Source organism: Aulonocara stuartgranti, assembly GCF_965226115.1.
Source record: "Aulonocara stuartgranti genome assembly, chromosome: 7".
In the NCBI taxonomy this organism is placed as follows: domain Eukaryota; kingdom Metazoa; phylum Chordata; class Actinopteri; order Cichliformes; family Cichlidae; genus Aulonocara; species Aulonocara stuartgranti.
In genome coordinates this window covers 42307796-42321508 of record NC_138945.1, presented here as the reverse complement: position 1 = coordinate 42321508, position 13713 = coordinate 42307796, and the positions used below count along the sequence as shown (strand labels likewise).

The 13713-nt window shown below is 39.5% G+C and overlaps 1 protein-coding gene across 1 annotated transcript; it reads left to right on the top strand.

The window, feature by feature from the left end:
• Window positions 1–1968: 1968 nt before the first annotated feature.
• LOC309709756 (homeobox protein DBX1-B-like) lies at window positions 1969–11396 on the top strand. Its single transcript, XM_082538576.1, has 4 exons — window positions 1969–2540; window positions 3078–3161; window positions 7692–7894; window positions 10847–11396. The coding sequence occupies exons 1-4, from the start codon at window positions 2186–2188 to the stop codon at window positions 11129–11131; spliced, it is 927 nt and encodes a 308-aa protein (XP_082394702.1). The 5' UTR covers window positions 1969–2185; the 3' UTR covers window positions 11132–11396.
• The last annotated feature ends 2317 nt before the right edge of the window (window positions 11397–13713 follow it).

Here is a 13713-nt window from a genome sequence, read left to right as displayed (position 1 = left end):
TATGAATTCAATATGCCAAGAACATTTGTACACTGTCTTCTGGTTGATAGAAATTCATGGGGCTGGACAATAGTAAGTGAGGATTTTATAGTAAGATGTTTATTTTATGTCTGTGAAGGTTCTCAGTCGTCCTTAGTCTAAGGAGCTTTTCGTGAAATCTGTTTACCTGCTCTCATTTGCTGTTTTAGCTCTTTGGCGGTTGTTGAAATAGTTTTGTGAGCTTTAGACTGAGATTCTGACCTTTATGACAAAATGCATCTATACTTAAAAATTGATTCAGTCCCTACTCCTGAGTGCCAGTGATTCTTCTCCAAAATGGTGCAGCTCAGTTGGTATTTACAATTTGTAAATCATTCCATAATCCAATTTGTCTGCTGCTCAGCCACTCCCTTAAATAATGGCTCTTGACAGGGTCATTGCAGGCAGGTGTGTGATTGCCAGCAGGTGTATGTAACAAAAATTTCAAAAAGTTCCGCCACTGCACAAAAACTAGCACACACAGACACACATGCACACACACAAACCAGGATAGCAGAGGAACGAGGTGGAGAGACAGTGTTTTCTTGTCTTCCACAGCATGTCTTTGTCCTGTCTTCATCCTTATCTTACCTTGCAATATAAAGTATCTTGATGCAACAATGTATATAAATAAAACTGAACTGAATTGTTTGCTTTAGGATTTCATTGTTGCTAGGGGTTCTGAAGAAACACTGTAGCCCTGTTGGCTTATCAAGTCACAGTGTAGTCAGATGTTGTTAACCTCATTATCAAGTAAATTTCATGACACACACACACAAAACACAACAAGACTGCTGATTTGTTTATTTGCATTTTTTTCTCTTCCAGGTGCTGTTTGTTTATTTTATGTTTTTTCGCACAGGGTCAGAGGTTGGTGACCCGTTGTGCTTTTTTTCTTATGGTATTTCTTCTTTTTTCATCCACTTTCTTTTTTCTTTCTGTCTTTTTTCAGCTCTGACATTGTTATTTTCCACATGCATCAATGTAAATAATAATAACATAAATAATACATAAATAGATAAATAAAAGAAAAACAAAAGCAAGGAGAGTTTATAGAGTGTTTCTTGGAAAAACGTGTTTGGCACAACAGTGCATTCGGATCATAAGTCTAAATGCAAAAGCTGCAAGAGGCTTTAAAAAAGGCTCAATCATGTTGATTATGTTGTTTTTTCCAAACTAAGTTAAAGAACAATTTGTACCAAAGCAGATGAGAGGATATTTTTCTCTGTCTCTTAACAATATAAACACAGCTCATTTTACTTTAATTATAGCTGTCACCAAAATGTAAATGTAATGGTGAAACAGAATTTACAACCCAACAAAAGTTGATTTATAATCACTTTATAACAATGTTCTAACTGAATATAGTCTGCTGTCGGCCATTGACGGTAACATGCCTTTGATTTGCTCTCTATAGCGCTCCTGTAATGTAAACAAACAACCATGATTGTTGGACCAGAATAGGAAACTGAGATGTTACATGAGCTCCTGGCTTGCAACTAACATACACCAGCAGACATTCAGCTCAGAAAGGTAAAATTAGCTAATATTCTCTAACAATCTAGTCCAAAAAGGTAACATTTTTAGGCTGTTTAGAGAACAAACCAACACTTTTTTCTTCTTTTTTCTTTTTTGTTACTTCACAGCAATGGCCTGCATTAACAGAACAATCTGCATTTTTCCTGGCTAATGCTTACAGGTAAAATGTGTCCCGAAACTGAATAACAGATATGCCTCTTCATCTCCTTTTTTGTGGGGACATCTTATTTATCAATTACAAGCCACTGTGTAGATGTTGGCGCAGGCGTGAGTGCATTAGTAATACCCTGACATCAAGAACACTGGACTTGAGTTGTAACCTCTACTGGCTCCAGCAGAGAAACTGGAATATAACATTTGAAAAGTTTTATTTTTAGAGGTCCTGTGATGAAATTTATGGGTGTTTGAGCACTCCCATAAAGGGTGTAAACTCTCCAATGAGGCAGAGAGATGGGCTGAGGGTTGAACTTGTCCGCGCGCACACGTTCGTGCACAAGTGTGTGCGTTTTTGTTTGTGGAATCGGTATAAAACCCTACGAGGACGAAGAGCCACCGAGCAGGTCGCTGGACTTCCCTATTTCTCCTGAAGAAATCTCTGCTGGACAACAGGAATTTTGTTCGGACAACTATGATGTTTCCCTGCGCTGCTCTGTCGCCTACTCTTTACCCGGGTTTCCTGCGTGTCCCTGCTACTCTCTCCGCGTCACTGAGCGAATCGGCGGCTCAGGGAAGAGGAACCGGCTTTCTGGTAGAAGATCACATAAGCCAACATGTCGGCTACATACATCGAACTTTCTCGTCCCTTAGTTCCGGAGACATTCTGCCGTTCAGTGCGGGGTCAAGGTCCTTTCCACGTACAACAGAACCAAGCACGGAGACATCCGGTCAACTCAGCCGCAGCAGCCCCGGATCTGTGTACGCAGCCAGCCCGGACTACCTGAAGTTCGGCGTCGGTACGATCCTGGCACCTTCTACATGGAGTCGTGAGTTTCTGATACCGATCTCTTTCTCTGCCCCTCTCTCCATAAATTTAACATACATTTACACACACACACACACACACACACACACACACACACACACACACACACACACACACACACACACAGAGAGCGATCTGTATTGACTTATCGGAGACTTGAAAGTGCTGTTAGTGAATGAATTAGCATAAAAATATTGTTTATTATTATTGTCTTATGATTTTTTTTAAATTTCTACAAACAATTAGCAGTGTATTTCACTACCACGTAATTAAAAGTAAAAAAAAATGGTGAAAGTAGCGCTGACGAATTCAGGCCTTCATTCAAAAGTAAAAGCAAAGTTTTTAACTTTTAACCAATTTAATAAAAGTTAAGCAATGGACACGTGAACACCAATCGTCCAATACAGTCGTCTGATGAGGTTAGATCTGAGCTGCCCTTTCAGTGGCACTGCTATTAACAGTCATCTGTGTATATATATCTCTTTTCATGTTAAAATCCTAATCTGCCTGTGGATGCGAATCTGTTTTCTGTTTCCAGTCCAGAATCTTCAGACAAAGTCGCTCTCTCTGCCTTTTTTAGACAGAAGCCTTTATCCTTGCATCAGAGCCTCTGATTTCACAGGTAGGTGGACTAGGAATGTTTATGTTGTCTTTTTAAACAAAGGATTTTTGATTTTGATTTTTGCAGCTTGTAAACTACTATATAATGTGTGTGATTTGAAGATATAAGGGAGAAAACATGACTTTGACTCTTGACTCATAATCACATTTACTTTCTGATGGGCTCTAACTAAAGGATACTTGATGTCCACTTAAAGTGTTTTGATTGTTCAGTGAGAAAAGAAATGCATTCACTTTGTTACCATATTCACACGCACATCATATGGCTACAAACGGACACTAAATGAAATGAAATGCCTGGAAAATAATGGGCCTGGATTTTTTGCATTTCATGATCCTTTGGCATCGGCGCCTCCAAAGAAATTATTTAACATTAGAGATGTTGACATATAGTTTTGTAGCTAACTGATATCAGGCTGATATTTACCTATGGAAATATCACATCCATTTTCCAAGATACTGTGATGCAGAGATGAAAGATTTTAGAACACCTCAGTTATTCATGGAGAATTCTTCCCTGTAACATTTGGGAGTATAATCTTATACAATCAGTTATAGCCAACTAAAATAAGAAGGCTTTAAATTAAAATGATGGCACCAAATATTTGTGCTAATAATATGTAATTGATTTTATTCACACAGAATTGGTGTCTTTTGTTTATTCAGTTTAATTTAATGTAATGTATCCCTTCTTTCATTTATTTTGAGTAATAAAGATGGTATTAATTAAATTAAAGAGGTAGGCCAGATTCAGATGCCTCAATCATTAGAGCTGGTTCCTTTCAGTGTAGAGAAACAGTGGCTCTGATCTGACCTTCAAATGACAAAGTTCCTCACCCTTTTCTCCAAATGTGAAACTAATCTCTGATGCATGTACACACAATCATATTATTTTAATTATTACCCACAGTGTCTGGTCTTAAGTTAGGGTAGCAACATAGACTGACTAGTCTATTGACAGCTTCATCAAATCTCTCTCTACTATAACACACCAATGCAGTGGCGCTGCACTAGCACTCATTCCCCTGTTACACTCTTTGCCCAAGCTAACAAGCCAGCTTAGTTATGTGCATCCAGATACTACAATGATATCAGATGATACTGAGTGACTGATGAATTTACTTTTAATTGTTTTGCTAAAAAAGACCAACTGACACATGTAGCAAACTGGTTGCAAATTAATAAAACTGCCTCAAAGCCACATGTGTCAGTTTATTCCTTTTCAGCAGTAACTCCATGAATAAATGCAGCCATTCACACCGACTGTGTAATTTCACTGGACAAAAAAAAAAAAAAAGGAAATGGAAATGTGCGGCATTTCCAATACTATTTTACTTCAGACACACTGCTAGATGATACTCTGGGTCTCCGAAATGATTTCTCTGCCTCCTCAGATGTGGTCTGAACTCTGCCAACAAAGGCTCAAACTGCCCCATTGGCGTCCTGAAATATGTGTGAAAGCGGCTTTGATACACCTTCAACTCCTGCATCAAACTATGACATTTTCAACTGCTGCTGCCTTCTCATGAGAATTGTAGAACAGGATGAATGCAAAATCTCTGCTTTTTACTTTTCTTGTTTGAAAACATCAGCACCAGGACCATCATCGGTTAATGTCGAACTTTTTTTAGGATGAATTTTAGGATGAAACAGAAATGCAACATGTTTAGTGTGTAAATCCATTATAAGGCAAGTTTAGTTCTGGAAAACTTGGGAGTTTGTGTTGGTTTTTTTTACAACACGTTAGCTGTCTAATGGTCCAAAAAGCCTTAACCTCCTAAGACCTGAACTCTTCCACTGCATGCATTTTTAATTTCTCTTTGATATTTGGGCATATATTTGTAAAAACAAAGAATTACCAGATTTTTTTTCACCTTATTTTGGTTTTTAAGACAAATAAGAGCCACATATGAGGATATTTGTTTAAAATTTTGAAAGAACAGTGTCAGCATAATGTCCTTGTAAGTGGATATCAGGCCCTTGTAGAGCAAAATTGAGTTTTTTGGTCTAAATAACCCAAAATGCATGCATGAACTTGAGTTACATAATGATCGGGTTGGCTGTAGCTCAGGAGGTAGAGCAGGTCATCTACTAATCGAAAGGTTGGTGGTTTGATCCCTGGCTGATCCAGTTTGCATGCTAAATATCCTTGGGCAAGATACTAACCCGAAGTTGTTCTCTGATTCTTCCATCTGGCTGTGTGAATGTTAGATAGAAAACACTTAAGCATGGGAAAAATTGCCGGTATGAATGGGTGAACGAGGCATTTTGTGCTCAAGTGCTTTGAGTGCTTAGGTAGAAAAGTGCTATATAATAAACAGTCAGTTTACCATAATACATAAAAACAGTACACCGTTACACAATTGCAGTTCTGGTACACAACATTCCTTTGTCATAAAGCCGACAAGTCTTCCAGCTAAGTTGCATTGGTTGTTAGTACCAACCATCTGAATTTCAGAGGAGCACATGGAGTGGTGATAGCACAAATACACGTGCCTTTATACCACAATACTAAAGTTGAAGTCTCGTGTGTTTTTGTTTGGTTTGTTTTTCTTCTTCTTTCTCCTCATTATCTATTATTCTACTCATTATATATTATTTAGTAGACAATCATTATTTAATTTTAAAAATGCCCTTTTACAGTTTACAAAACCTAATTTTTCTGGGTAACGAGTTCTGACCCATCCAAAGGCTATGACACCAGCTGAGATTTTACATGCTTTTATTCACATAACTGCATGAGGGCACTTGATTTTTAAATGTTAGTAGTTGATTTTATTTTGTTGGTAGTTGTAATACAATGACAAAAGATGTACCCTTAGGCCCCTCCTCAATTCGGAGATGGTTTTCTCTTTTCACATCACCTCCTTGACTTGAAACAAGAAACCACTGTGAACTTGAAGGCTCGTTAAAGTCAGTGCTGTAGTTCAGACATTTGCTCTGCTGCTCTGACTGTAATGAACTGAAGTAGGTTCAGTCCAGTAGCTGAAGATGAGACATTGAAATGGTCTTTATAAGAAACAGAGAAATGTCACTGGTCTATTCAGTCACTAACTAATTACCATTACTCTGTTTTTTTTATGAGTATTATACTGTAAGAGCAACAAGCTGGACTCTTGTTCAGCTCCTGTGCAGAGGTTATTATTAAATATGTGCAAACAGCAGCATCTTTTCTCACTCTCCACATCTGTAAGCACAGTAACACCACATTTAAAAAGCCTACACTTCAACAACCCCCCATTAACGGCGGATTTAACATAGTTTTAACGGAAGATGAATAACTGAGGACTGAAAATGTTTCTGTAGTATTGTTCACTCAAACTGCCCGTAAAATAAGTTCCAGGTTCTGATATCTCAGTTTGTCACTAACACAGCTTATGTATACAAAGTAAAAGAAGCTGGATTAAAATAGCAGTGCCTAATATTTATGTAGTCAAAATCTATGTTGAATTTTTCCTCTGATGAATTTTACAGCACAGATTCTGTAGTTTTATTTATAGATTTTTTTAAAGAGTTTTTCTTTACCTGAATATTTGAAACCAAGTTTGGATTATTCTTAATGAGGTATTGTTTACAACGTTACATGTGCAGTGCTCTGAGGAGCTACCCTCAGATTCAGACCTCAGCATCACCCAGTGACAACAGACAAATCTTCCTATATGTTCACTTTGTATTCTAACTTTTAAAAAGTGTAAAGACTAAAGTACCACATTGCGTGCTGTCAGTGAAAGCTGCAATTGTTTTATTGATAACATTAAAAACAAAGAGTCAAAGGGATTAATCATCCATGTAACTGTGTCACTATATAGGAGCGTAAGTAATTACTTAGTTTGGTGTTTTAAGAAAGCTGCTGATCTCAGACCTGAGACTAGTCATCTGCATGAAGAAGACTTGAAATTTTCCCCGACAGCACGTAATAAAACCCGATGGCAGGTCAAAGGTTAATTTGTATGTTGAATTTAAAAGTTTTATCTGGAATTCTCTTACTGTGTTCTTCCGGGAGTGTGTTAATTTAAGGTAAAGTAATTCGGTCATTTTGTACCAGAGTAATCAGAGAGGAAAATATAATGTATAATATATATATATATTTTAAATATATAACTTTCCACAGGACTGCATAGAACATTATTATAAGTCAAGAGCCTCTGTGCATTATGCAGTCCCGGTCAAAAGTTTAAAAACATTTGAAAAATGGCAAAAAATCATATTTTGCATGGTTGGACGTTAACAAGTTTCCAAGTTGAGCTTCGACATGCAACAAGAAGAAATTGGAGTGAGACAAAACATTTTTTTGAGCATGCAATTTATTGAAAACAACCCTTAAACTGAAATATGCTGTTTTACCACTGATGAAAAGTTTAGGACCACGTGCTCAAAAAAAGGCATGTGATCTTAAACTTTTGATCAGCTGTAAAACAGCCTGTTGCACTCCCATTTTCTTGTTGCATTTTTTTTCTTTTAGATGTCGAGACTACCCAATCATTGCCCGACTCTTAAAATCTCCTGTTTCTCTTATGTTTTGTCCATCTAGCCTCTGCCTCTGTGGTTCCTGTCCCAGGAACATTTTCATGGCCCCTAAGCCCCAGAGGGAAGCCCAGGAGGGGCATGCTGCGGCGGGCTGTGTTCTCAGACCTCCAAAGAAAAGGTTTGGAGAGAACCTTCGAGAAGCAAAAATATATTAGCAAACCAGACAGGAAGAAGCTCGCCAGTAAACTGGATCTTAAAGACACCCAGGTACACACCACATCATGGTTTTGGACCATTACTAACACTGTGATTTGACATTTATTTATTCAGTCATGGCCATGAGGAATCTTGTACAATAGTAAAAAAAAAAAAAATTAACACTCGGTTGATTATATTTTTGGAAGACATGCAAAAGTTGTCTGTAAAGGTTCTCAGTCATCCAGGGCATTGTAGTCTAAGGAGCTTGGAAAGAAAAACATCCGGAGCATCTTCAGGAAACTTAAAGAAGTCCAGATGCTTTTCTTTCCAAGCTCCTTAGACTAGATGCCAAAGTTATTTTCTTTGGAATAGTGATAAAGGTTATGAGATGATTACAAATTTCAGTAAATGGTATTTGTGCTATTAAAACATGTTTATGTGGGAACAGTGGTTCAAGTTCTAGTTTTAGTAGTTTTTTTTAGTTATTCATTTGACACTGTATAAAATAAAAACATGCATAACAATAAATCTTATCCCAAGAAGTTGATTCTGTTCATCTGGACGTAGCGTTTTCAGTGGGAGAAACTTTCATCATTCATCCAAGTGACTTCTTCAGTCTCAGCTGACTGCAGGTTTCCCCAACCTTTTAAACACTGCATTTGCATAATGACTGAAACTAGCACCAGTGGCGAACAATGGGCTGTGAGGTCAGTTCCTTGATCAAAAATATGCAAATTGTTATGACCATTGATCAATGGTATATATTGATATTTCTGAATAATGCAAAATGAAACTCATAGGATAATTATTATAATAATCACAATAATGAAAAAAATGTGTCTGTGAAGGTTCTCAGTCATCCAGGTCATCGTAGTCTAAGGAGCTTGGAGAGAAAAGCGTCTGGACTTCTTTAAGTTGCTTGAAGACGTTTCACCTCTCATCCGAGAAGCTTCTTGAGTTCTAGGGTCAAATGGTGGAGAGTCCCAGATTTAAACCCCATAAAGGTGGCTCTTCTATGTTGTGCCATGCGCTTGTGAAGTGGCTGTTTTGTTTCTTCAATGTAGAGGTCTGGGCATTCCTCGCAGTTTGTGTTTTGGAGTTTTGTCCAGAATGCCCTGACTTCTACATTGGAGAAACAAAACAGCCACTTCACAAGCGCATGGCACAACATAGAAGAGCCACCTTCATGGGGTTTAAATCTGGGACTTTCCACCATTTGACCCTAGAACTCAAGAAGCTTCTCGGATGAGAGGTGAAACGTCTTCAAACAACTTAAAGAAGTTAGACTACGATGAACTGGATGACTGAGAACCTTCATGTACATATCTTAGATATGTACATATTTTTCATTTCAGCCTGAATGCAATCAAAGCACTGCCAGGGTCATGCTCCACCCAGACTCAATGTCTGGGTGGAGCATGTTCCACACCTCTATTGCCAAGGAGTTGCAGCTGCACTGTTGCTAGTGACTATCATTGTGATAATCTGAGAATCAGGTGGTGGACAGTGGAGGTGAAGGGAGCTTTTAGGCTGAAGAAGGATTGGGCTTGGTTAGACTGTGGGTCTGTAGAGGTAGCTACAAGCTAAGTGGAGTTCAGCTCTGGCAGTGGCTGATGCGAAAAATCAGATGTGGGAGAAGTTTCGGTAGACCATGGAAAAATACTTTTGGTCGACCTCAAAGCAATTCTGGCAAACTTTCAGACAACTCAGAAGGGGGAACTGGTGCTCTACTCACACTTAATACAACTGTCCTGGGGACGCTACTGACCTCAACTGAGGATATAGTAAAGTGGTGGAAGAAACACACTAAGGATCTCCTCAATCCCAGTGTCAAGATATGTGTAATAGAAGCAGAGTCTGTGGATGAAGGGGAATAGTGGCCTCTTACTGGGAGTGACGTCACAAATTTAGTTGATCAACTGCTCAGTAACAGGGCCCCTGGGATAGATGATGTTTGCCCAGACTTCTTTAAATCTCAGGATGTTGTGTGGCTGTCCTGGTTGACATGTCTTCCCAATGCTGTGTGCAGGTCTGAAGCGGTGGCTATGGATGGGCATACTGGGATGTTGGTCCCCCTTTTTAAAGGAAGGGTACTGGAGGGTGTGCTCAAATTACAGGGAGATCACATTCCTCAGCCTACTTAGAAAAGTATTTGTTCAAATTTTAGGAATCTTGGGGTGTTGTTCATAAGTGAGGGTAGAGTGAAGCATGAGACTAACAGATGGATTGGCTCTGCACAGGCTGTACTAATGTGTTGTGGTGCAAAGAGACCTTAGTTTAAAGGTGAAGCTGTTGATTTACCAGTCAGTTTATGCTCCTACCCTCAACTGTAATCATAAGCTCATGAACTCGGAGAGAAAGAATGAGGTTGTGGATACAAGTGTAGTTTCCTACAAAGGGTGGCTGGGCTGTCCCTTAAGAGAAGGTGAAGAGTAGAGCAGCTGCTCTTCCACATCAAAAAGGATGATTCCTTGACTCCTCCTAGGTAAGCTGTTTCAGCCATACCCTACGGAAAGGAGGTCCTGAGGCAGATCCAGGTCTCGCTGGAGAGATTGTATTTCTAGACTGGCTGTGAAACCACTTGAAGAGGTGACTGGGGTTATGGAAGTTTAGGATTCTCTGTTTAAGGTGATTGCAAACACAAACCCAGATAAGTTGTAGAAAATGGATGGATGTACAGTACATAATAAATAAAAAACCTACGGTCTCTCCTTTATTTAAATTTCTTTTAAAGTGGTGTAGGTTCTCTCCACTGTTGCCAACTATTTGCTCATAGAATATTATCTGCTCAGGGAGAGTCTGTTATCTTTCTGGCCTGTAGGAGGGTGAGGGGAAATAAATCAGAGAAAAGAGAAGTACGGAATATGGTTTGGTTCTTTTCTTTGGTTTGCATATGAAAAAAAGTATACATTAAATACTGAAAGAGCAGGAACTTACCAGCTGGCCACCATTAGTAGTTCAAACTTGAATCACAGAGATATTTTCTACTTGATGTTAACCTATTTTTTGTGTCATGTGAAGGTGAAAATCTGGTTCCAAAACCGCAGGATGAAATGGAGAAACTCCAAGGAGAGGGAGCTGCTGTCAACGGGCGGCTGTCGGCAGCAAACCCTCCCCACCAAAACCAATCCCCACCCAGATCTCACTGATGTGGGCAGCACGTACAGCCACAGGCTGAGCAGGATTGCACCATACAACCACGAGTCGCATCTCTGTTGTCATCATCGTAACCCTTCGACTCTATCAGAGTCAGGCAAACAATCAGAACTGTCACAGTCAGACAGTGAAGAAATCACAGTTTTATAAGAGATTCAGATTAATGGAGTATCCCTAGAAGATGATGGAAGTAAATGAATTAGCTCTCCATTTTGCCCTCTATTTTTTGTACAGTGTTGTGTATATTACCTTTATAGCATATCTGCACACACTAATTAAAGTATACTGAGCACTTTTAGATTTAATATTTGTAGGGTTTTTTTACTTTAAATATACAAAATGTTCTTTCATTCATATTTGTATTTGTTGCATTCTCTCACACACACAAAAGAAATAGAAAAATAAAAAAAACTCATCTAAAATGTCATGCAGGTGTCCTGTCTACCTTACCAAATTATGAACACAATGCCAACAACACAAAGAAAGTCGGAAAAACAATCCAAAGGGTTTTTAAAACAATCTGCTCTATGATTCTACTGTAGAAGCAGGTAGGTTGATTCCAAGGAGAGGGAGGGTAGCAGAAAATTACACCACAACAGCGAACAATCAATATGTGACTCCAACATTACTGGAGGGCGAGGCAAAGAGTAAGCATCTGGTTAGATACCATATTTTAAAGGTTATTAGGGCCAAGTACAGTATCCTCAGCTTTATCTGAATTTAGAAGCATGAAATTAGAGGATAGGGGATAGGTTAATTGAGGGGATAGGTTAATTGATTAATCCAAATTGTCACTAGGTGTGAATGTGCGAGTGAATGTGAGTGTGAATGGTTGTCTGTCCCTATGTGTTAGCCCTGCGACAGACTGGCGACCTGTCCAGGGTGTACCCCGCCTTTCGCCCTATGACAGCTGGGATAGGCTCCAGCGCCCCCCGCGACCCTGAAAAGGATAAGCGGAAGCGAATGGATGGATGAAATTAGAGGTCATCTGTTCTTTATGCCTTTAAGACATTCATGCAGTTTAATAATTAGTATGGTTATTTGGATTAATGGATGGGTAAAGTTAGACTTATTTTGAATGGCAGTGAAAATACATGCTATATCTTCTAATGATACTCACTAAGGGAATCATGTATAACATAAATTACTCCTAGCACGTGGTTGGTGCAAGCTGGTGGACACCAGAGGTGAAGGGAGCCATCAGAGAAGCAAAAACTTGGGTGTGGGAGAAAAGTTTTTCTATGGCCTAAGTAATTGCTTTGAGACTTTCGTAAGGCCTCAAAGCAATTATGGCAAACCATCAGGTGACTCAGGAAAGTCCTGCTCTACCAACATGGTGGAGTGTTGCTGTTGCTTCAACTGAGGGCATTGTTAGGTGGTGGTAGGAGTGAAGTCGCGGAGGCACCTAAACAGCTCCTTGGTTGCAGGGCCTGTAAGTGGATGAGTTCCTGAAGCTTGGGTGTTTGCCCAACCACCCTACATGCGTTTTGTGGACTTGGAAAAGACATTTGACTGTGTCCCTCAGAGTATTCTGTGCAAGGTGCTTCGGCAGTCTGGGGAGTCTGGTTTTTTTTGGATGCGTGGTCCTAAACTGTTAATCAGCTGTACAACAGCTTGTTTCAGTTTAAGGCTACGTGTACACTAATCTGGATAAATTTGAAAAAGGCTAAAAAGGCTCCGCGTCCACACTATCATTTTCAATCGTTTCCGAACAGTTATTATCCACACCGAAACGACGGAAAACGCTTACATTCCTGTTTTGTGCATGCATGAAACGAAGGACAATTCGACCTGCGTCATTTCTGTCTGTTGTTTATTTACTTTCCGGCTCTTTGAAAGGTCATGCTAAAATGTTGAGAAAATCACCGAGTTTTTTAAATGGTCTGACAATGAGGTGGAGTTGTCGCTGCGAGTAACACAAAAGTACAAAGTTGCAAAAGCGAGTGAGAGTTAAAGAATTTGAAGAAAAGCTATCTGGAGCATGTACAAACTGATATTAATCTTGTCTAGTGCTGTCAAATCTGAGAGCAAACAAAACAAATGCAGTATAATGCCCTCCGCTGTCTTAGTTTAATTGGTCACATGACTGCATCATTTGACTAAAATGCGTCATCGTTTCCGGAAGCCTGTGGTTATGCAGTCCACACTGTGATGTGAAAATGGCATTTTCAAATGTATCCGCTTTGGAGAGCTCAGTGTGGACGGAAGGCCAAAAAGGAGAGAAAAATGATGTCTTTTCAAATATAAACGTATTAGTGTGGACATGGCCTTGCTGTTTTCAATAAATTGTATGCTCAAAAAATGTTTTCTCTCACTTCGATTTCTTCTTGTTGCATGTTGAAGCTCTCCTTGGAACCTTGTTAAGATCCAACTATGCAAAATATGATTTTTTTGCCATTTTTCCCAGTGTTCTTAAACTTTTGATCGGGACTGCACAATCTGTGGAAATGAGCTTTCTCGAAGGGTAGGCTGGCCTCTCCCTTAGAGATAGGGTGAGGAGCTTGGCCATTTTGGAGGGGCTCAGAGTAGAACCACTATTCTTCCACATCGAAATGAGCCAGTAGAAGTGACACTGACAAGGATTCCTCCTGGGTACCTCCTGCCTGAGATGTTCTGAGGATGTCCCACCAGAAGGAGCCTCCAGGGCAGACCCTGGACACACTGGAGAGATATCTCTTGGCTGGTGCATGATGTAGTGACTGTTTCTTCTTCAGTCACCTTTTTCACTTACT